General features: G+C 44.7%; 1 protein-coding gene across 1 annotated transcript in view; it reads left to right on the top strand.

Annotated features, from left to right (window-relative positions):
* Positions 1–25,518, top strand: part of LOC142295459 (uncharacterized) — a 56,558-nt gene that overhangs the window by 11,245 nt on the left and 19,795 nt on the right. The window contains exon 2 of the mRNA XM_075338559.1: positions 13,700–13,850. Coding sequence (XP_075194674.1) covers positions 13,700–13,850 — 151 coding nt within the window. The remainder of the gene's footprint in view (positions 1–13,699; positions 13,851–25,518) is intronic.

The raw sequence follows: 25,518 nt of genomic DNA, 5'->3' as shown, positions 1-25,518 counted from the left end.
TGGTTAGTCTTACGTCAGGTGCAGCCGCTTTGTGACCACTCCTTTACTCTTTAAACAGTCACATGTTCCATCACATGGTTCCGGTTATAGCAATCATTTTGAACTGACAACTGTGAAGTGAGGAAGCTTCTGGTAGCTGCTGGAGTCCTGTTTCTTGCAGCCCTGGTGCTTGGCTGTAACTGTGGAAGTTGGAGTACATTCTTTTCTCTATATTCTCCTGTCTCTCTTCCTTCCCCTGTGTCTTGTTACTCTACTTAGTCTAATGCACTTACCATTAGGGAGCTCAGGGAGTAGACACAGGTTATTCTCAGCTGGTGACCCCTCTCCCTACTCCCTCTGCCCTATTTCCTTACCCGTTGTACCTCTGTTGTGCCCTGCAACAGACCTCCCCTTGTCCATGGGTGACACTGCCCTTACAGCTCTCCTGTCTCTCTCACTTTTCTCCGCCTGCCTCTTGTCTCTGGTGTCTGACATACAGGTCACTCTTGTTTTAGTCACCTGTCTCCTCTACCTGAGATTTCTTAAAAGCGCCATCATTGCTTGGTGCGATGCCTGCGCAATAAGATCCTAATGACTATGCGAGAGCCGGACTATCAATCTGCGAATGTGCCTCCTACTCTGACGAAATGCCCGTGGCAATGACATTCCCCGAGCCCCTCAGGAGGGGAACACATGGCATTACTTTATACTATCTGTTTCAATGCTGAAGGGGTTAATCTTGTTTTGTTGTCAGGTTTACCCATGTTCAGTATGTTTTCCCACTTCTTTTTTCCCACTCTCCATGCCCTAGGTAACTTGCCCGGGGCATGGTGATTGATTATCTTTGGGCCATTTGCAGTGCGTTGCTGAGGGAGATTTCTTAATCTCCCCCAGTATCGGGCTGTGATTGGTAAAGTTTATTTGTAAATATGGTGGACTATGTGTTAAAAGGTGAGCGGTGCTGGCAGTCTGTGTCAGTCTGTCAGCGCTGTTTACCTTAAGTTGTCCGCCCGCCCGCCCTCCTGTTAATTAATTAATTTTTGTCACAGTCTTGGGGTAAAGGGTGCTTTACATGCTGCGACATCGCTAGCGATAGCTAGCGATGCCGTGCGCGATAGCACCCGCCCCAGTTGTTCGTGCGACATTTGGTGATCGCTGACGTAGCGAGCATTATCGCTACGGCAGAGTCACACGCACATACCTTTTCAGCGACGTCGCTGTTACCGCAGAACAATCCCTCCTTCAAGGGGGAGGTGTGTTCGGCGTCATAGCGACATCACTGCGGCGTCACTAAGTGGCCACCCAATAGCAGTGGAGGGGTGGAGATGAGTGGCCGGAACATGCCGCCCACCTCCTTCCTTCCTCATTGCCGGTGGACGCAGGTAAGGAGATGTTCGTCGTTCCTGCGGTGTCACACATAGCGATGTGTGATGCTGCAGGAACGATGAACAACCAGCAGCATGGACCACCAACGATATTATGAAAAGGAGTGACGTGCCAACGATCAACGATTTTTGACGCTTTTGCGATCGTTGATCGTCGCTCGTTGGTGTCACATGCTGCGATGTCTCTAACGGCGCCGGATGTGCGTCACTAGCGACGTGACCCGACGATATATCGTTAGCGATGTTGCAGCGTGTAAAGCACCCTTTAGTCCTTCATTGTGAAGGGATATATGTGATGGTAAAACGAGCTTCAACGTGTTTGTGCTGAGCTGCGTTCAGTTATCTTTTGCTATGGTTATAGGTTCAATATTAAATAAAAATTTGGTATTGATTAATATGTTATGCTTAAAGGGAACCTGTCACCAGATTTTTCCCTATTAAACAAAAAATACCTTCTGCAGCTCCTGTGCTGCATTTTATGAAGGTGCACCTTGTTGCTGGCCCCCTTTTCAGACCTCCAAAACAACTTTATAAAATATTACCTTTTCATATGCAAATTAGTTTGGTTATCCAGATGGGCAGGCCCTATTTCGCCTTCTATCCCCCTCCTGCCGCTGTTTGCCATCCCTCAGTCTTGATTTGCATGGATGACGACGCCCCCGTCATCCTCCATGCTGATGCCAAAGTCTCATGCAGGCGCAGTTAGCAGAGGCCACTATCACGGGTCTGATCAGAAACTATCCCTTTCACGCGCCGGTGATGTATTTGCGCAGGTTTGAGATTATGGGCGGGTACTAGGATGACACTGGTGAGGTCATGCACAGCGCCGCACATAATAGGAGGGGGGACAGAAGGCGAAATAGAGCCCTCCCATCTGACCAACTCCCAGACCCTGTTCTTGTGGCTCATTTAATCAGCTTTATAGCGCCTACATACAATATATCATTAATTAGGGGTATAAAATCCAATTTCCCCTTAATGACAAAAGTAAAACCACTGCAAAGTGGCTTCAGTATAGAGGTTTATATTTGGAGGGTGAATATTTGGCTCTTCAATTTAATCCCATAGTAGCACACGGATCAAACTCACATTGCAAATAGAGGGAAAACTTCCCTAGGGTCAAAGAATTAGCTATAACTATACTGTATACTGTAACTTTAGAAAATGTTATACTTTAGCAAAAAGATTACTTGCTGTTCACAAAGTCATGATGTGCATCACACTATGATGTTATGACTTCACAGAGGCTTACTAATCACCAGAGGTTCCTGAGATTCTGCCGAGGAAGTTCGCTAGTCTGTAAGACGATGATCCGTTTGCTGTGGAGGACCATATTCTTCCTAATCTTTACTTACAGTATAGCTAGATGAATTCTATATCAATTGTGTACCTGACAAATTAAACAAGTTTTTCAAATTCATAAATCCTGATATTTCACATGCTCTGAGCAAACAGTAAACCACGTTCTATAAACCACTTTAGCTGTGATTTGGCTTGTTGATTTCTATCCTTTAAAAAAAGCGACCTGTTCTAAATCCATGCACTTAACTAAAATCAATAGTATTAAAATCTACGTCTGAACAAGAGGTCCTCCCAAAATTTAGTTAAATACCTTGTAAAATTTTGAGCTCCTCTTTTCTCTATTTTTTTTTTCCTTTTTGTACTGCATCACTCTATTGCAGAGATATTTACATTTGTTGTTTTAGAGGACAAGTGAAACCTGTGCGTGAAGTCCTCTCCCTCCTAGACAAGGTAGTTAACTATTCTTTAATAAAGACTTGATTGTAATCTATGAAGAAATCCAGCAATTATTGTTTTATTGCATTAAAAACTTTCTACACCCACTCTAGAGTATTAAATAAAGCATCATCAGTTAGAACCTTCCCTAGAAAGTTCAAAAGGAAATGAGCAAGACTTTCTTAAAGGGAAGCTGTCAGGTGCAATATGCACCCAGAACCATGAGACGTTCTCTGTGCATATTGCTAATCCCTGCCTAACCGTCCCAGTCTATAGTACCATATATAAAGAGATCTTTAGAAAAAGTATTTCCAAAGATTCCTTATAATATGCTAATGAGACCAGTCACTAGTCGAAAGAGCGTTTGTTATCTTGGCTAGTCAGCCCCCTTAGCATGTAAGTGTGACGCCCCTGGACTATCAGGTCACACAGGGTATTGTACAATCTGCCCTCCCGTGCAATATCCGACTCCTTCTTGGTTATGGGTCCCCAAATATATGGTGTTGCCTACATCAGCTAATCAAAATCCTAGGTACACTCTGCACCACACCCACCAGACACACCAGTGGACGGCCTGAATGGAATAGGGTTGCCCACTTGGGGGGTTGGTTAGGGGTGGTCAGGAGTGTCAGGAGAGAGAAGTGTTGAGGAAGTGAAGGAGAGCGGAGGGGAGCGGGACCCGACTAGTTCCATACTACCGGGACCAACAGAGAAGTAACTTAGTGCCAGGAGGAATGTCACGGTTCACCAGGCAGCACCATTGAAGACAGGACCCGAACTAAGCTCCCCTCAGCGGTAGCGGTATACAGAACTTTGGTTTATCCAGTTGTCGGTGTCAGCTTAATGGACTGAGTATGAAAGTGACCCCTCTGCACCCAACGGCACTCTCCGAACACTATCATTGAGTCCCGTGGCATCCTCCCTACCCGTGGAGGGTTCTAACTCCTGGCTGCCCCACTCCATCGCCCCCCGGATACTCCCAACTACAGCGGTGGTACTCCACATTACCACACACCACGGGTGGCATCACAAACTAATCACAATCCCCTGTAAATACCCCCTTCATTTGAGTGGCCGCACGACCCCCGGGTCCGGACACCCCTCGAGCTACCGCGGATCCGGATCACAGCAGCCCGGCTGCTGGCACGGGGGTGGCACATAAGCACACCCCTGTGGGCATGATAACATGCTAATGAATGCATAGCATCTTTGGATGGTTGCGTGCACCTATCTGCTGCCATCGCATCCAACTCCTGAATTTTGTCTCACTGCGCATGATCCCAGAGTTTAGGCCATGCATACTATGAAGCCGGCTGCACGTGTCCTGGCTTCGAACTTATGTAGTGCATGTGAAGGAAATCCTGGGACATGATGATAAATTATGATGTTCAGTCATGTCAGCCACACCCCCCTGATGTCACCCCCCCCTTTCCTTTCACACACAGAGACCCTTGCAGATATTCAGCATCTGGCAAGGTGTTGAATATCCAATTACACAGCCAAAGGCAATCTCCTGTGATATGGAAATTAGCTGAGCTGTTAGCCCTTGGAAAACAACAAAAGGGAAGGAAGACCTCCATATCTCACCCTGTGGTAGAAGTTCCTATCTAATTAACAGGCTTTTGAAGTCCCCAGACAGACAGGCTCCAGTAAAATATGTGTAATATCTCGTGAGCCATGCTTCCTATCAATATGTCAAGCAGAAATATGGCATCAGGGCAGGCTGACGAGCCCTGCACATATTTTATATAGGTGTGGGACCTTTGGCGGTATCCCAAACTGGATATTGGCCAGTGGGGGACCAGCAGACCAGTCACGTGTCCTATCATTTTGAAGGTAAAATCATAACTGTAAAAATGAGGGCATTGGCGTCCGCCTACGACGTTCCCAGGCAAAGTTATGGCCAATAATCCCTTGGGGATATTATTTTAGACTCCAGCCAGGGGAGGGGCAGTGCTTCCCTGTGAGGTCACTAAAGTAGGAGGGGACATGGATTGAGCCAGGTTGATAACCACAGTTCAGACATTTTGGCTTGTTCTTTGCTCGGGGGTCAAGTGTGCTTCACACCGGTGAGAAAGTTCTGGGAACCCTGGTCAAACAGCGTCCCCCTGTGGCCAGACGCACAAGGTAACTGCTTGAACTGTATGCCTGTTTTTAATCCATAACTTACTTGTAAATGTACTCTGACCTATATATGTATATATTCTGTAGATTCCGTATTGTATATATTGTAGTTTCTAGTGTGGCTTAGGCCGATTAAAATAAATAATTAAACTTGGGCTGTTCTGTTATCTCGATCCTGAACTCCACGTCTGTGTGCTCGGCTTAATAGTTATCGTAATAGATTGGTGGCAGCGAGTTTATGCCAAGGATTATTGTGGGGCATCCAGTGAGATTAAAGGAGGTTTAGATATATTCCATCCGCTGAGGTCGGGGGAATATATACCTTACTCTCACCGGGACACCTTCAATCACCGGCATAGCAGCCTATTGGCTTATTGTCAGGCAATTCCATAATTGGCCTGACTATGAGAGGGGCGCTAGAGAGCGCGTCACGTGCTCTGTCTGTCGGTCGGCAGGGTGGTGGAAAGGGGGGCTGTAGCTTCCGCTTCCTACCGCCCTGTTCGTGACAGTGCACATGACCGGAAGTTTAACGTCGGACATAATGGAAAGCAGAGAGGTGAGTGCGACCATCCTCTGATGCTGTACATTCATTAGCAGGTTAGCACACCCACATGGGCGTGCTTACATGCTAAGGGAGTGGACTAGCCAAAGGAACTAACGCCCTTGTGACTAGTCGCTAGCCTCATTAGCATATCATATGGGATCTTTAGAAATACTTTTTCTAAAGATCCCTTTATGTATGCTACTTTAGGCTGGGACTGTTAGGCAGGGATTAGCAATATGCATCTGACACGCCCGCGTCGGGGTCGTGAGGCTACTCGTTACCGGGCCGCGGTTCTGTTTCTAGGACACTGCGGTGGTGGCAAGGCCCGGTTCCGTGACCCCAGCGGTGTTAGTAAAAATGGTAGATGATGGGGATTGTAGTTCGTGACTCCACTTGTGGTATGCGGCAAGTTAGGTGCCACCGCTGCGGGTTGGGGACCCCCGGGGCAGATGGTGACGCAGCTTGGTTGGTATAGCTCTCCACAGGTAGAGCTGGACCCCAGGGCGGATGAGGGTGGTAGTCAGTGATGGCGGGGGTGCAGGGCCAGAGGCGCAGGTGAATAATGGAGCGACACAGAGAAGCAGTCTCAAGATGTTTACTCACTTTAGCAGGTTCCTAGGTAACACAACTAGTCAGTGACCGACTTTGGAGTGCTGAGTTCCACTGTGAGGGGCTCCAGATGATCCCGGATAGTTCAGAGGTCAAGTCCGGTGCACCTTTCTTATGTACCTTCCCTGGTCGTCTTCCTGCACTGACTTCTTTCTCGCCTGTCCCGCGCCTACGCACACAGTGCCCTGAGCCGCTGTCTGCAGGCCCTGTTGGGTGTCTTGAAGCTCTGACCCTTGGCCCTATGTGGTCACCATCCAGCGGATTCGTGTGCGGGTTTGGCTTCGGTACTAAATGGTCCTCAGCCTCTGGTTTTACTAGCAGAACACGTTGGTTCTTCTTCTCTAGCCTAGGGACCAGTCCCTGTTCCGTGGCCAAGTCCCTCCACTTCAATATGTTGTCTGTGGAATGAGGCCACGGGAGTATAGTGCACTGCCTGTGGTCTCTAGGACCCCTTCTGTCTTGCACCTTGGTCAAGCTGCACCAGCTCCAGACCACAGGTCTTCACTCCTCCACTGCTTCCAACTGTCTGACATTACAGTGTCCACAACTAACTAGACTTCACCCCCAACCCCTGTTGGATTAGGGGGAGGGGGAACCATCACCAATGGTGGCTATACATAGCATTAATGGAACAAGCCCTAACCCTGACCCGGTGGAGAGCTGCTAGATGAGGTATTGTGTGTTTTGTGTGCATACCGGTGGATGACCTCGTCCGTACCCAGGATGGAATACCACACCTCTGGCTGAGGTGAAATACCTCTGTGGTGACTGAAGCCTCAGGGGCGCCACACTCCCCCACAGCAAATCCCAGCATGTCATCGGGCTGGAACAAGACAAAAATGCAGTGGTGTCACGACATGCAAATTTTTGTATGCTGTAAACAATGTAAACATTTTTTTCCCTTTATGGGAGGCATTATCTTAAATGTTACCAACATGATAAATTTGCATTACAATATAAAACTCGACAATATAAAACATTATTTTCACACAATTAACTTTGCTGAGTACCCCATGATGCCAAAGTTCTTTGCACCACTCCTGTTTTGTGCAACACCAGCAACCACGGATAGAACAATGTGGAGGGACCCGCCACAAGCAAACCCCCAACGTAGGTTACCTCCTTAGTCCCAGTCGCCTCCGTTAGGGTCGGCGTCGCCCGATCCATCAGGGCAAGTCCCTACGCTACCACCTCCATGAAGGATTCCTGCCATTGCTGGACGGCACCCGTTTGGAGTTCCATCAGCTGACACCCCAGTTTTTTTTTACCTCCTCCTCCAAGAAGTCCAGATTTAAGACTGATCACGGCAACGGTGCGTGCTCCGGACAGCCAGGGTAGCTGTTCGCTGCCACCCCGCGCTCCAGGTTGTCCCGATTGCTGCTTGCCATGACGCGTTCCAAATCTTTCTGCTCAATTATCACATGACATTTTACTTCCTAGGGAAGCGGGACGTCTCAGCCCTTGGGTAAGTTTCATTTCTCCTCTGTAACTGTAGGGGGCATGCACGGATTTTCGCCCTATGCCACTTCCCAGCCCACGAAGAGCGGATACACCCAAGCTATATGGTTTTACATGGCGTTTCACAAGAATCCGTCCTCACAGCACCTGGACTCTGGCTGCCACCAGGATGGAATTTTAATCCTGGATTCTATCTACAACTGTCCCCTGATGAACCCGGTGAAGCTAACAGGGAGAAACGCGTCGGGCGACGTCTGATCATGAGGATCTGATACATTTTGGCCAGATAAGTCATACTATTATTTTGACAACCTCTGTTATCAGGTTATTTTAATTCACTTTTGTGCACATATTAGTGTAGTGTAGGGCTATCCAGGGTTACTCTAGGGTTTCCCGTTGGTGAATGGGAGCGCCACAACCCTAGGGCGTCATACCGTCCATTGCTAGGTAGGGTGACTGGAGGGATAGAATAGGGATATTTTTATTTTCCCCTCCCTCCCCCTGGTTATTTTTCATTGTCCTTACACAATTAGGGTGAGCGTTACACTTTGGTAAATTAATAATATTATACCTTTTAAATATCATATTAAAGGTTATTTTTTAAGGGAATTTTTCTTTTTAGGAAGAGACCAGACCTAGGGGAAGAGAAAGTGACTTGGGAAGTGTGGCTAGTGAGCAGTCAGAGAAAAGAAGTGAAAGAGTAAGGTGTTGTGAGTTGAGGAGATGAGTAAAAAGGAAAGGTGTCAAGTCAGACACAGACTCTTGAGACACAAGGAAAGTAGCAAAGAATCCGCAAAAACTGAGTAGAAAGATCAGCCACTCAGAGGAGGAAAGTAGCTGGAGAGCGAGAGAGCAAGCTCATAGGAAACAGGGATCCTGTGGGTGGACATTCAGGGCTCACAGTACTTTGCACGCACGGGTTGTAGATCCCAGAACAGACCAGGATTTCAAGCCATCTGTTAACTCTGCCAGGCGGGTCGGTTTCCAGAACTTATCTGCCACCACTAACGTCCAAGGCATCAGCAGCAAAGAGGGGACCAGGACATATTCCCTTAAATAGTCCAAGCTGCCTGCGGCAGGACCCAAACACCAGGAGGACCTCCAAGTGCTCCACGCCAGGGAGGACCCACATACACCAGAGTGCATTGGAGGTAGAGTGGCACCAGGTTGGCAGGCTCAGCTATCAGTTACACGGGCGCACCTGGGATCCAGTACGTCCCCAGGGCGTGAATCCAGTAAGGACAATTAAACTGCACGCGCTTTCTGCACTCTTTCATTGCGCTGCGCCTCCACGTTAACCCTACACCTACCCCTGGGGAAAAGCCCTGCTCATGGAGGGCTTCACCATCCACGCTGTCCCATCCATCATCCCCAGTGGGAACCCACAGCAGCAGCCCTACTATCCCTGGCCGCAAACCATGAGTGGCGTAGTCAGACTCTATTTTTATTTTTCATTTAAAACTGTTCTACGGTGCCCCCGAGTCCGGGACCCCTCGAGCCATGGACCGCCCGGAACCGAGCAGCTCGGCTGCCCCAGGCCGCGACACTAGCTCATTGATTAATAGCATCCTTGTCTGGCTCCTGAGGCCACAATTGATCATCAACTATCAATCAAGGTAAAGAAGTTGGTGCGGGGGCAGGGAAACAAGCCTTTGAGCCATTGGCTCCTTAAATGAGTTCTCTGAGAAATGTGCTAAAATAAATATATAAATAAATTAAATAAATAATACACATTGAAATATAACCCCTTCACCACCCAATATGTTTTCACCTTCCTGACCAGGCCAATTTTTTCAATTATGACCAGTGTCATTTTGTGGTTATAAATCTGGAACACTTCAACGGAATCCAGCGATTCTGATATTTTTTCATGACACATTGTACTTCATTTTAGTGGTAAATTTAGGACGATATTTTTCTAGCTTATTTGTGAAAATATTAGAAAATTGGCAACAATTTTGATAATTTCATGATTTTCAAGCTTTGAATTTTTATGCCCTTAAAGCAGAGGGTTACATCACACAAAATAGTTAATAAATAACTGTTTAACATCAGCACTATTTTTGACACTTTTATGTTGTTAGGGGTTAGAAAGGTTAAAAGTTTCAGTAATTTCTAATTTTTCCAACAAAATTACAAAACCATTTTTTTGGGGCCACATCACATTTGAAGTGACTGTGAGAGGCCTATGTGACAGAAAATGCCCAAAAGTGACACCATTCTATAAACTGCACACATCACACTGCTCAAAACCACATTCAAGAAGTTTATTAAGCCTTAATAGGAGAAAATGGACCATACAATTTACACAATTTCTCTCAAGTTCACCAATACTGCATATACATAGTAACATAGTTTCTAAGGCTGACGGAAGACATTATGTCCATCTAGTTCAGCCTATTTTTACTGCCGCTGTTCTGCAGTGTGAAACCAGGGGAAGGCAAAAACCCACAGAGTAGAAGCCAATTTTCTCCATAGGGAACAAAATGTCTTCCCGACTTCTAAGCTGGGTCAACTATCTACCTGTAATTATTATGTTATTCATAACCTTCTATACTGTTGTTATCAAGAAAAGCATCCTTTCCTCTCTTAAATTCATTCAGTGAGTTGGCCATCACCACTTCCTCAGGAAGAAAGTTCCAGAGCCTCACTGCTCTTACCGTGAAGAACCCTCTTCTATGCTGGTGCAGAAATTTTTATTCCTCCAATCGAAGAGAATGCCCCCTTGTTCTTGTCACAGTCCTTGGTACAAACAGATCATGGGAGAGATCTCTGTATTGCCCTCTGATATACTTGTACATATTTATTAGGTGTCCTCTAAGTCTTCTCTTTTCTAGAGTAAATAGACCTAATTTTGATAACCTTTTTGGGTATTGTAATGCACCCACTCCATTTATTATTTTAGTAGACCACCTCTGAACCCTTTCAAGTTCACTAATTAATTTCTTGAGCACCGGCACCCAAAATTGCACACAATACTCCAAGTGTGGTCTGACGAGTGATTTGTACAAAGGGAGAATGATGTTTTCATCTCGTGCCTCCAGACAGACCTCTTCTAATGCATGACCCTATTTGCTTTGGTGGCAGCTGCCTGACACTGGGCACTCCAATTTAGCTTCTTATTGACTAAAGCCTGCTTTACACCATACGATCCAGCATACGATATCGTATGCGATCGTACCCGCCCCCATCGTTTGTGCGGCACGTTCAATTTGTTGAACGTGTCACACAAACGAATAACCCCCCGTCACACGTACTTACCCGTCCATATGACCTCGATGTGGGCGGCGAACATCCACTTCCTGGAGTGGGAGGGACGTTCGGCGTCACATCGACGTCACGCGGCAGCCGGCCAATAGAAGCGGAGGGGCGGAGATGAGCGGGATGTAAACATCCCGCCCACCTCCTTCCTTTCGCATTGCCGGCGGGAGCCGCAGGACGTAGGTAAGATATGTTCATCGTTCCCGGGGTGTCACACACTGCGATGTGTGCTACCCCGGGTACGATGAACAACCTGACGTTCAATTTTTAGAAATTGAACGACGTGCATGCGATGAACGTTTTACCGTTCAATCGCAATCACACGTAGCTGTTACATGCTACAATGTAACTTACGATGCCGGATGTGCGTCACTTACGACGTGACCCCGCCGACACATCGTAAGATATATTGTAGCGTGTAAAGCGCCCTTAAGATGCCTAAGTCTTTTTCCATGTCTGATTTCCCCAGCAGTTTCCCATTTAGTAAGTAATCGTAGCATCTGTTTCTCCTTCCCATGTGCAGAACCTTACACTTATCTGTGTTAAACCTCATTTGCCATTTTTTAGCCCAATTCTCTTATTTACGTAAATATAATATATGAGGTAAAGAACTGCTTTTGCAGCACAGCGCAAAGTTGAGAAAGGAAGAAGCACTATTTTGGAGTTCAGATTTAATTGGAATGGTTTGGGGTGCCATGTCACATTGGCAGAGTCCCTGACATGTCATAAAAGCAGACCCCTCATAAGTGACCCCATTTTACAAAGTATACCCCTCAATGAATTAATCTAGAGATGCAGTGAGCATATTGACACCACAGGTGTGTCACAATTTTTATACTATTGGGCAGTGAAGAAAAAATAATTACATGTTACCACTAAATTTTTTTTTTGAACCACAGATTTCAAATTTTCACAAGGGTAATGGGTAAAAAGGTCTTATAATTAGTGATAGACTTGCACATAACCAGGATCAGTGGACCTAAACGGATTAAAAAAAAAGTCTGGTTCCGGGCTGGATGCTGGTCCCCATATAAGTCTATGATTAGATTAGTAGATTAAATTTATAGATTAGAAATGGTAGCAGAAGGGATAGGGGGATAGGAGCAAGGAGGTTGTACTTACTAAGTCTCTGGCACAGCTGTAACTACTTCTGGGGCCACTCATTACCTTCATTTAATATGCATCATTTTCCCCACTCACCAGAGTCTGTGATTGGTGTAGTCAGAAGCGCCCACACCCTGAGTGGCAGCGTGTCTGCTGACTGCTTTCAATCACAGATGCTATGTGCGTCTATTGTGGTATAAAAATAAATAAATAAAATATTTGCCATAGGGTCTCCCTATATTATGATACGCATATGCTTCACACAGACACATGGGCTGTGTGAAAACACAGCTGTTTGACCAAGCCCATTGATTCTAATGGGTCTACGTGAGTCCGTGTCTCTGATATGTGAAAAAATAGAAGTCACATGTACCGGAGACACAGATGTGTGGAGGAGGGCTTATAGACACAAAAAAGCAACATGTTATATAGTGAAGTCACATAAAAATAAGAAAGCTCTGGCTACTGCAAGTATGAATGAAGAACAAAAAAATAAACCACAGGTCCCAACTAGAGATGAGCAGGACGTATAGGTAACTTTACCCTTGCCCTGCTCCAGTGCTACAAGGACACAGGAAGAAAGAGATCCGCAGCCTCCCATCCAGCCGCCAGGTACAACTAACTTGGACACTGCACCAGAGTCCCGTGAATCGATCCGCTCATCTCTAGCCCCAAGCATCCTGAATACAATAAACAGTCATGAATTTTAGCCTAAGCCCTGCAGGCCAGGGCATCTGCTAAATATCCCTCATTGTCACCACCCCTCTGACATCTCCTGCCAGGGTAGAAGCAAATGACAAATGGGCGTGGCTTGGGGTGTGGCTAAGAGCGTGGTCAAGCTTTGTTGTGGCTCACATAGTGCACTGCATAACATGCCCCTCGGTTCTTACAAACTTGGGGGTAGCTGCACATAATCTTAAATAGCTGTCGTGTGAATGCTCATTCGGGGACAGGACATTTCGCCCCCACCCCATGCACACTTTGCGTAGCAGAATATGCCTTTGTTGGTGTTGTTACTTGAGAGATCTAAGGTTTTTCAGATATGTCACATGTGAAGTATTTAAAACAAACATACAAGAGTAGATATCAGTGAAGATGTGGAGGTAGCATCAGAGAAGGCTGGAGCCGAGAACGCCCTAAAATCCCATCCACATAAGAAGACAGTAGGGGAAGAGGGAGCTCCTTCTGCATTGGGGCCCAGTATCCTTTGTCATTGTCAGTATTTGTTCAATTCACAGCGTGTAAGCTATGCCACATTAGTATACAGGCCTCAGAAATAAATGATATGGCATAGAAAGAGTGTTTTCAACTTCAATTTTCTCCAGTTACTTATTCCTAGATGAAACTTTTCCAATAATGTGCTTTGTGAAATGAAATATTGTGCATTAGCGGAAGACCGACATCTGTCTGAGGGACAAGCGTGTTGACTAGGAATATCGTGCTGAAATGAAGCATAGCTTGTGATTTCCATGCTCCGCTTAGAATATTATCTCTTCAGCTCCTCAGGTGTGAACACAAGCAGCAACAGCTTCTCTAAATCCTATTCATCGCACTGCTCTGATCTAAGCGAAACCAACACGTCTTTACCAGTCTTGTCAAGTAACAGAAGAGCATTGCAGCAGAGCTGTGATTCCGGCATTTCCTCCCCGGTGAGAATTTTCTCATTTCCATATGTAGTATACTTATAATGACATGGGCGAGCGAAGACCTGAATATTGCTAAATATCTTGTGCTTTAGAATCCAGTCCTCTCCAGCTGAGTGCAGGTCTACTCCATAATGACACAAAACATCCCTGATAGGTCTGTAAAGTTAAGGTGCTTATATTCAACAGGATCTTAAGGCAATACAAGCACTCTCCTTCCTATTGTAAAATAGTTGTAAAAGAGTTTGGAGACATTAGGTGATTTATACTGTAGTTAGAAAAACTCTGTATCTTGACGAGCTGTATTTTGTGGCCTTTCTTGACTATTCCTAGACAGTTTTTCATTGATTGAAGAGTCCATACAACATCAGATGGTTGTTCCAATGTGATAAACTCTGCAGAACATTTAAAGGGTTATAGAGATGGAATTCAGAGGTCAAGGTAAATTGTCATGCTTCATTGATGCTTAAAATGTTGCTGTATTGCTTCTATCAAATATCATTATTAATAAAAACTTGAATTATATTGTATACAGTCATGAGAAAACCAAGTACACCCATTGTGAATCATATCACAACATGGTAAAAATTAACATCTGGTCCTTAGAAGGTCTTAAAATTAGGTAACTACTAGTGATGAGAGAGTGTGCACGGCACTGCTCATTACACGATGGAGCATCAGGGTGCTCACGTACTTGTGGACCTTAGCCGAGTATCACGGGTGCTCAGGTACTTTTTCATCCGTGAAACAAAGACCACAACACACAAGCTTGCTTCACTGCATGATCTGTGTAGGCCCTCCCAGGGAGAGCCTTTTTCAGTCTCTGAATGGCTCTCCCAGTAAGAAAACAATGATCTCAGACATAATGTAACCCCCCTCCTCCCCAAAAAAAACCCCCACTATCCCTCCTGTCGTAAATGCTGGCTGCATGTGGATGGAGACCTGAACAGGCCAGTGATTGATTTTCCATAATGCTCGTTACTCGCGTCAAGCTCATCCGATCATCTGACCAGCTCCAATTGAGTAACAAGAATTTTAGTGCTCACCCATCAATAGTAAATACAACCTTAGGTGAAGAAGAACATATGACAAAATTAACCGTGTAATTTATTTACCAAAATCTAGTTCAAAATGCAATAGCAGTCCGTGAAAAATTGAGTACACCCTCAATTAAGAGAAAAAGTACCAGCCAGGTGCTGCTGGTCAAATGTCCATCAGCAAAAGTGACCAAATATATGAGACATTTAGGCACTTTTCTGGTCTGGAACATTGAGGCATATGTTAATACAATGCCAAAGAGGAAAGCCATCAGCAATGAGAAGCAATTGTTGCTGTCCATCAGTTGGTGCAAGGGGTATTATAACACAATTTGCAAACAATTTGGAATTCATCATTTTACAGGGATAAAGATTATTCACAAGTTAAATGCATTCAGAGCAGTTAACAGTATTCTGAGCAGTGGCCGTCCCTGCAGAGTCATCTCCAAGTCAAATCGTGTAATTCTCAGAGAAACTGCACAAAACCAAAGAGCTATAGCTCAGACTCTAAAGGCCTCAGATAGCATGTTAAATATTTAAGCTCAGGACTTTTACTGACTGGTGGTTGTTAAAATGCCACATTTACACAGCTATAACAAACAATGTGCACTGAGCAATCTATTCTAGCAGGGGCAGACCCAGATTGCAGGGGGCCCCTATGCAAGAAATCTTTTTGGGCCCCCCCCCCTTCCCTCGTTATACCACAAAAAAATGATGTAAACATCTAGATTGCACTGTTTATTCCTAGTTTAGGACACAACTATAGCTATCAAATCTAAACAATAAGAAGGTTCATATTTACCATCTGAATATAACACAGAACAGTCCTGCCACCCCTCTATCTTGCTGCAGCTTCAGCGTTATGTCCAATGCTTCTAGTTACATTGGCTGGAGATGGCACAACCTGGATACCGTGTGTATTTTGCAGCTTGTCTACGGCTCAAGAGTCTGAAACCAGTGATTGTCTGCAGTGGTCACATGGGGCACCTGGGCTGTGGTATCTGCAGCAATTGTAAACAGAAGCATCAGGGAATGGAACACTAGAGCTGTAAGGTGCAAGAAAGATGAGGATTTATAGTTTATTAAATGGATTGTCCAGACAAAAAGTCATTACTTGGAGGCCATAGTCTGTAAAAATAACAAAGTAACTCACCTGCTGTCAGCCTCCTGGATCCAGCGCAGGCCGTCCTGTGATCTGTGGCCGCATTAATTATGTCACTTTTCTATGGGACACAGGACCTGCGCTGGATCTAGGAGGGGGACAGCAGGGGTGAATAATTTATTTTGTTAGTTTTTCAAAATGTAACCCCTATTGGATCCTTTTGCCAGACAATTTCTTTACAGTACATGTATTATTTAAGTCAACGCCATTAAAAGGAACCTGACAGCTGATACACATGATCCGGAGGCAGCCTGTACTGGGCAGTGGCTGTATGATCTCAGCCAGATGTGTGTGACCCTAAAACGCTGCGGAGATTCAGAGACAGACATTAATAGATGTCGGGGACTGAGCCATATGAAGTACTAGTCGTACAGATGTGATGTCTGATACAGGCTGCTCCATCCACGGGTGACATGTATCCGCTGTCAGGTTCCTTGTAAGCAGCGCTCTATACCACAGGAGGGTACAGAAGAGAAACAGATGAAATACAACAAAAAACAGCCGCATCATAGACATTATTAAAGAAGGTCTCACTAATTTGTTTACTGATGGAATGTGTATATGCATGTAGTGTCCTAATATACTCACCTACCACCGCTATCTCCAATGTCCAGAGCTGTTCTGCCCCTTTTCTCAGTGACATCACCGCCACTCTCTCCGGTTTCCAGCGCTGTTCTGCTACTCTTCTCAGTGACCCGCTCTCAAGCATCTCCAGGTCACACTGCTCTGCAGGACCTGAAAGTGACTTACAATGTAAGCCTATGGAGCGTCAGAAAGAGGCTCTATAGGCTTTAATTGTAAAAGACTTCTGGCTCAGAGTGTAGTGTGATCCAAGATACTGGAGAGCGGTGACTGCACTCAGGAAAGTGGAAGAGCGTCAGTAAGTGAGTATATACATATGCTCACACTGCATTACTTGCACAGACACACTCCATCAAGTGAGCAGGAGGCTTCTGTATATGAATGTATTCACCTACATGTTCACATGCGACTTCACCACACACATCCGGTTATTCTCACACTTGTAATGGAGCTGAAATAATATGAGCATATAGGTGAATACAAGAATGTATACAGCTAAATACACAGGCATCACACATACATATGTGCAGAAATACATAGACATGACACATATACAAACATATTAGACATATAGATGAATGGATGGATGGATGGATGGATGGATAGACTAGATAGGTAGATAGATATTAAATAATAGAGAGTTTATAGAGTGATAGACAGACAGGTAGGTAGGTAGATAGATAATGGACAGATAGAGGGATAGACAGAGAGATAGAGGGATAGATAGATAATAGATAGATAATAAATAGACGGATAGACAGACTGACAAATAGATTGATAATGGACAGATAGAGGGATAGACAGACAGAGAGATGGATAGAGGGATACATAGACAGACAGAAAGAGGGATAGATGGACAAATAGATAGATGGCTAGATGGATAGATAGATAGATAGATAGATGGATAGAGGGATAAATAGATAGATGGATAGATAATAGATAAATAGATGTGTTCACACATTACAAATGGACTCACCCTCTCTGCAGATGGCACATTAGACCCAGGACTGCAGACTCTTCTTTTCTCTTCCATCTTCTCTTGTGGTGCAGCCTCTTCTTATTCTCCTGGGGCCCGACTGCTCTGGAGACGGAGCAGGTGGGTGGAGCCTCCTCTCTGTCTCTGAGAAATGACGTCACCCTCTGCGCCGGCCGGCAACTTCTGCAGACATTAATTCTCCCTCCTGCAGGCCCCTAACAGGTGAGAGAAGGGGCCCGTGTCAGCTCTGCATAACCATATCCGTTCACCTGATCGGGCCCCTGCTTCTCCTGTTAGTATTGAACCTGCCTACTGCAAAAAAAAAATCCCATATATTTTCAGGCCCTCGGGGGGCCCGTACCGCTCGGGGCCCCCTCCCGTTTTGGGCCCTTGTGCGACTGCACTGGCTACACATGCGGTATGTCCGCCATTGCGTCTACCCTTATTTTCAAGCAGTCTTAAATCTCTTGGGCATAGAGTTCATTAGAGCTTCACAGGAGTCACTGGAAACCTATTATACTCCTCCATGACAACATCACGGAGCTGGTGGATGTTAGAGACCTTGTGCGCTCCTCCACCTTCCACTTGAGGATGCCCCACAGATGCTCAATAGGGTTTAGGTCTGGAGATATGTTGGCTAACCCAGCATCTTTACCATCACATTCTTTAGCAAGGCAATGGTTGTCTTGGAGATGTTTGGGCATAGTTTAAGAAATGGAGTGGATCATTCTCTGCTTCAGTATGTCACAGTACATGCTGGTATTTATGGTTCCCTCAATGAACTGTAGGTCCCTACAGCTGACAGCATTCTTGCGGCCTCAAACCATAACATTCCTACCACCATGCTTGACTTGCCACACTTGTCTTGTACTTCTCACCTAAAAATTGAGTACTTATACTAGAAGGGAGTGGATAAAGCAGAACAGCTGAGATAGGCCAGGATGGAAATCTAAATGGCTAACAGGTAAGCAAAACAGTTCCAACTAGCGCAGGTGTGCTTGTAGCCACAGGCTGTGACCTTCTGTCCAGAAGAAAAGGAGAGGACACTTTCTGTCATGATAGCCCTGGGACACTTGGTCTCAGGAGACCACAGGACATGATTCAAGTAATCCATATCTTTAGTCTGCTTGTCTTCAGCAAATGTTTCTGTCCTTTCTTGTGCATCATCTTTGCAAAACTGAGGAAAGAGAGTGCAAATAGGGTCTTACCAGGTTAAAAATAGGGGTGTATAGAAAATTAGACTCACCTATCAGGGTTGTGAGAGTCACAACCCATAAGAAGGCTTGAAAAATAATGGCGGCTGCTGTAGCCCCACGTGTGTTAATGTTCAGTACTGGAGAGGAGAAACTGGGTTAAACGCCACGTTACCGCTGATGAAGAAAATCGTTGATTATTAATAAATTATTTTATTTCATAGGTCTACATGTTTCAGGGATCCAGTCCCCTTTTTCAGGACAGAAAGATATTGTTGATTCTTCTTTTTGTCCTGAACAAGGGGACTGGATCCCTGAAATGCACAGACCTATGAAATAAAAGAATTTATTAATAATCAACAAATTTTTTCATTTGGCGGTAGCACATCATTAACCACGCTTCTCCTGTCCAGCACCGAATATTGTGCATCATCTTTAGAAGAGGCTTCCTTCTGGGAAGACAGCCATGCAGGCCAACCTGATGGAGTGTGCGGCATATGGTCTGAGGACTGACAGGCTGACCCCCCCACCCCTACCCCTGTAACCTCTGCAGCAATGCCGGCAGTACTCATATGTCTATTTTGAAAAGACAACCTCTGGACATGACACTGAGAACGTGCAGTCAGCTTCCTTGGTCGATGATGGTGAGGCTTGTGCTGAGATGAACATGTCTTGTGCTATATGGTCTTGGCTACCGTACTGCAGCTCAGTTTCAGAGTATTGGCAATCTTCTTACAGCCTAGGCCATCTTTATGTAGAGCAACAATTCTTTTTTTCAGATCCTCAGAGAATTGTTTGCCATGAGAACAAATTAGGCACAATTTGGCTATTTTCACTTAAGCTGCTGTCACACATCCGGTATTAGCAGAGCCGGCCAGTCCAGCTCTAAAACCTATGCAACGGATGCAGCGAAAAAGCCGCATCCTTTGCATAAGTTTTTTAAATGCGGCCCGTCCGTTTTTTGCCGCTTGCGGCATGCTACTGAGCATGCGCAGTGGCAAAAACCGCATGCGGCGGCCGGATGCGTTTTTTGCCGCATCTGGCATCCATAGGCATGCATTATAAAATGCGCCGCATTGGAGGGATGCGGCACAATGCGTTTTTTTTTGCCGCACAAAAAACCGTGCCAGGCAACGTTCCATCCGGCCGCCGCATCGGCTAAATCTGCCGTATGCGGCAAAAACCGGACGGAACGCAAGGCCATGCGGCACAATGCGGCACTAATTAAAGTCTATGCAGGAAAAACGCAACCGGCAGCAAAAAAAAACGGTTGCGTTTTTCTTGCAAAGTGCCGGATTGTGCCGCACAGGAAAAACCGGATGTGTGAAAGCAGCCTTAGAGGTGTACTCATTTTTGTTGCAAATGGTTTACACATTAATGGCTGTGTTGAGTTAATTAGCAGGCACAACAAATTTACTGTTACACAAGCTGTATATGGTACTAACTAATTTACATTGTATCAAAGTGTCATATCATCAGTTTTGTCAAGTGAAAAGATATAAAATATTTACAAAAATGGGATGGGTGTACTCACTTTTGTGATATACTGTAGTTCAAGCAGGCAGAACTATTTTATATAATTGATTAGGGCATGTTTTCTCATTACATGTATCTCATCACTTTGTGTATTTCCCCTTCATTCCTCAAAAAATACCTGAAATTAAGTAGTAAACAGACTATCCCAGGTTACTGTTTATTAAACATTAAAAAGCATTTGACATTTCATTTGCAGAAAGCAGACAATTATTTACAGTAAAAATACAATTGAAAAGTACAGCATCGGAAATTAGTGCACGTGGCATAGTGTAGACTGATCAACATTTGTAAGCTTTCACGCTACATAAGTCTTCTGTTTTTCTTAAAACAGGTAAATTCAGTCTATTACACCATGAGATCCTGTGACATGCTAATCACAATTTTACTGTAAAAGATACAGAAACAGATATATATACAGTACAGACCAAAAGTTTGGACACACCTTCTCATTCAAAGAGTTTTCTTTATTTTCATGACTCTGAAAATTGTAGATTCACATTGAAGGCATCAAAACTATGAATTAAAACATGTGGAATGAAATACCTAAAAAAGTGTGAAACAACTGAAAATATGTCTTATATTCTAAGTTCTTCAAAGTTGCCACCTTTTTGCTTTCATTACTACTTTGCACACTCTTGGCATTCTCTTGATGAGCTTCAAGAGGTAGTCACCAGAAATGGTTTTCCAACAGTCTTGAAGGAGTTCCCAGAGATGATTAGCACTTGTTGGCCCTTTTGCCTTCACTCTGCGGTCCAGCTCACCCCAAACCATCTCGATTGGGTTCAGGTCTGGTGACTGTGGAGACCAGGTCATCTGGCGTAGCACCCCATCACTCTCCTTCTTAGTCAAATAGCCCTTACACAGCCTGGAGATGGGTTTGGTGTCATTGTCCTGTTGAAAAATAAATGATGGTCCAACTAAATGCAAACTGAATGGAATAGCACGCCACTGCAAGATGCTGGTTCTGTATGCCTTCAATTTTGAATAAATCCTCAACAGTGTCACCAACAAAGCACCCCCACACCATCACACCTCCTCCTCCATGCTTCACGGTGGGAACCAGCCATGTAGAGTCCATCCGTTCACCTTTTTTACAAAGACACGGTGGTTGGATCCAAAGATCTCAAATTTGGACTCATCAGACCAAAGCACAGATTTCCACTGGTCTAATGTCCATTCCTTGTGTTCTTTAGCCCAAACAAGTCTCTTCTGCTTGTTGCCTGTCCTTAGCAGTGGTTTCCTAGCAGCTATTTTACCATGAAGACCTGCTGCACAAAGTCTCCTCATAATAGTTGGTCTAGAGATGAGAAGGTGTGTCCAAACTTTTGGAAACTATATATATATATATACGGTGTGTATATATATATATATATATATATATATATATATATATATATATAGGAGAAAAAAAAAAAAAAAGAATGAAACAGGGGTTCCCTTGCTGGTTTCCCACGCTGGTACTAACCTGACTTCAAATTGTACTGGCAGCACCTTTACAAATGTGGAAAGGTGCGTACATGGAAGATGTGTAAATATAAGACAAAAGGGGGACCAGTCGCACACTGTGAAAAATCAAAATAAATTCTACCTTAAAACATAAATGGAGGTATTTGGAATATTATAATGGCCATTGTAATACTAGCCCAGCGCCCCTTCACGGCACCCTCCTTTGCTGGGTCCTACACTAAACTGCATCTTTTCTGGGTTTTAAAAACCAACAAGATCAGCTAGTGAACAAAAAGGAGGCTAATGAAGCAGCCAGGAGGCAGGGTGCACTGGTGTCAGGGAGCTACATTATATTCATAGTATTATAAATTCGGAGATGTACTGTTTATATTCAAAGAGAAGGTGCTACTACTGTATCACTCTGAGCCCTTGGTAGACTTGCACTTTTCCAACATGACAATTATCCAAAACACAATGATTTCCTCAGTACACATAACATTGTCTGTTATAGATGATTTAGTGACAAAAATGTATAATTTCTGGAGGAAGGTTGAACTAGATGGACCTAGGTCTTTTTTCAACCTATGTAACTATGTAACAAAGCTGTTGCATTTCAGGGTGAAAATGATTCAGTTGACAAATAAGTGCTCATATCTGAGCTCAACTGAACACCTATGGGGAATTGTGAGTAGACAAATTGAGTATCAGGCTATGTGCCCACGGGGAAAGTGTCCTGCGGTTATATCCGCAGGACATTCCGCAGGAGCTCCCAGAAAACCACACCACAACTTTGTCTGTTTCAATGCTGCGGTTGTATTGAGGAATGTCGTGCGGATATGCTGCAGGCATTCTGCATTGAGAATACAGTACCTTGGCTTCGGCACTGCATCCTCAATGCAGAACAAGTGCTGAGTGATCGGGGGTTCATACTTACCTCCATCATGCAGCACTTCACTTTCTGGCCGCCGTGTCTGCACTGTGCAGGAGAAGGTGGGCGGGCCTGAACGAGCTCTGGCTGTCACATTACCGGAGCTCGTGCAGGCCCCGCCCACCTCCTCCTTCCTGCTCCTAGCTCCACTGCCGTCCTGACTTGGGTGTCTGCTATCAAGGCAGGTAAGTATGGGACCAAGGCAGGTAAGCCTCTATCTCCATAGTGGAGCACTGGGATTTCCGCAGGTAAATCCGCAGGAATAATTGACATGCAGTTATGTGCAGCTGCGGGACATCCGCAGCATATTCCGCAACTGCACATACCGCAGCATGGACACAGACACTCCCCATGTCCCATAGGATAGCATGGGGAGTGTCTGTACTTGCTGAAACCTGCGGATTTATCTGGAAAATCCAGATAAATCTGCATGTTTTCCGCAGCAAAATCCGCAGAAGCAAGCTCCCATGGGCATATAGCCTCACTCTCCATCCAATATCCAGACTGCCTTAACAGGTTGTTGCTGAGGAATGGAAAAATTTAGATGTTACAATAAGTTGCCACTTTGTTCATTTCATGCTTAGAAGACTTGGTGCTGTCCTTAAATATCATAGAGGTCATTCAAAATACTAGAGGTAGTAGTTTTTTATGTAGGGTGTAGTCATTTTATCACCAAATGCTTTGAGTAAAACTGAAGATTTTGTAATAAAGTTATATTATTAACCTTAGGGGTGCTTTACACGCTACGACATCACTAAAGCAATGTCGTTAAGGTCACGGAATTTGTGACCCACATCCGGCCGCGTTAGCGATGTCGTTGCGTGTGACACCTATCAGCGATTTTAAATCATCGCAAAAACGTTCAAAATCGCTAATCGGTGACATACTCCCCTATTCCCAATTATCGTTGCTGCTGCAGGTACGATGTTGTTCGTCGTTCCTGCGGCAGCACACATCACTATGTGTGACACCGCAGGAACGAGGAACCTCACCTTACCTGCGGCCGCCCGCAATGAGGAAGGAAGGAGGTGGGCAGGATGTTACATTCTGCTCATCTCTGCCCCTCTGCTTCTATTGGGCGGCTGCTTAGTGACGTTACTGTGATGCCGAATGAACCGCCCCCTTAGAAAGGAGGCAGTTCGCCGGTCACAGCGACATCACTAGGCAGGTAAGTACGTGTGACGGGTCCGGGCGATGTTTTGCACTACGGACATAGATTTGCCCATGACGCACAACCGATGGAGGCGGGAACGCACGCTAGCGATATCAGTAACGATATCGCAGCGTGTAAAGCGGCCTTTACTTTCATAATATGGGTTAAAAAATATTATATGAAACTCAATCTGGTAAACATTTAGGAAATTGTTCTTGTATTCAGAGAGATATTGATTAAAATCTTACTTTTGAAAAGGAGGTGTATTCATTTATGCTGAGCACTATATACAGTGTGTCCACCGCCATTAACATGAGAACGGCGGCAGCTATAGGCATAGAAGTGGTGTCTAGGTATGGTAAAGTAGCCATGTGCTACGCAATAAAACCACCTATAGCGCCACCTGGTGGAAAACAACGGAGTTAGCATTTTTATCTCGAAAAGGAACGAGATAGAGAAAAAATGTGAATTACAAAGTTGTAGGGCATCCTCAATTCAATATGAATCGACACCTTGCATACAGAAATGCTATGATTAGAATGTGTAAAACTCACAAGGCTGTGGACGTGAAGCGATACCTCATGGAGACCTTCCTACAAGTCATTGGGTATGGTGGCTGCGTGGAGTGGCCTCCACGCTCACCTGACCTGACCCCATTGGACTTTTTTCTATGAGGTCACATCAAACAGCAGGTATATGCGACCCCTCCACCAACATTGCAGGACCTTCAACGACGTATCACAGTTGCTTGTGCAATTGTGTCACCTACCATATTGCACAACATGCAGCAAGATACAGTATGCTGTCCAGAGTCCAGATGTGCATTGCAGCTGACGGTGGCCACTTTGAGCATCAAAGTTAAATGAGCGCCATATGCGTGACCAGCATTCAATGTTTTGGGGGGTCATGGGTTTCATATCATAGCATTTCTGTATGCAAGGTGTCGATTCGTATTGAGTTGATGATGCCCTACAATTTTTTAATTCACTTTTTTCTCTATCTCGTTCCGTCTTCGAGATAAAAAAGCTAACTCCATTGTTTTCCACCAGGTGGCGCTATAGGTGATTTCATTGCGTAGCGCATGGCTACTTTACTATACCTAGACACCACTTCTATTCCTATAGCTGCCACCATTCTCAAGTTAATGGCAGTGGACAGGATATGGGTGGACACACTGTATATACCTCTATACATACAGTTGAAAACAGAAGTTTACATACAAAGAAAAAGACACATCTCCATGCTTTTCTCACTATCTGACATGAAATTAGAATAAACTTTTCCCGTTTTAGGTCAATTAGGAACCAAAATTATATATATTTGCCAAATGCCAGAATAATGAGTGAGAGAGAGAGAATGTTTTAAGGCATTTTTATTACTTTTTGCAAAGACAAAAGTTTACATACATTTCATTACATGCACTAAGAGTGCTAGGCCTATGGGACAGCCCATATGATGATTTCATGTCTTTGGAAGCTTCTGATAGGTTTATTGACAACATCTGCGTTGATTCGAGACACACCTGTGGATATTTTTTAATGCACACCTGTAACACACTGCTTCTTTGTGTAGCGTCATGGGAAAGTCAAAAGAAATCAGCCATGATCTCAGGAAGAGAATTGTGAACTGAGAAAAACATGAATATATGTCTTTTTAGATAG

This window comes from Anomaloglossus baeobatrachus, chromosome 3 (genome assembly GCF_048569485.1).
Source record: "Anomaloglossus baeobatrachus isolate aAnoBae1 chromosome 3, aAnoBae1.hap1, whole genome shotgun sequence".
Lineage (NCBI taxonomy): Eukaryota > Metazoa > Chordata > Amphibia > Anura > Aromobatidae > Anomaloglossus > Anomaloglossus baeobatrachus.
Note: the sequence above shows the minus strand (reverse complement) of the source record. Positions and strands in the feature narration are given on the sequence as shown.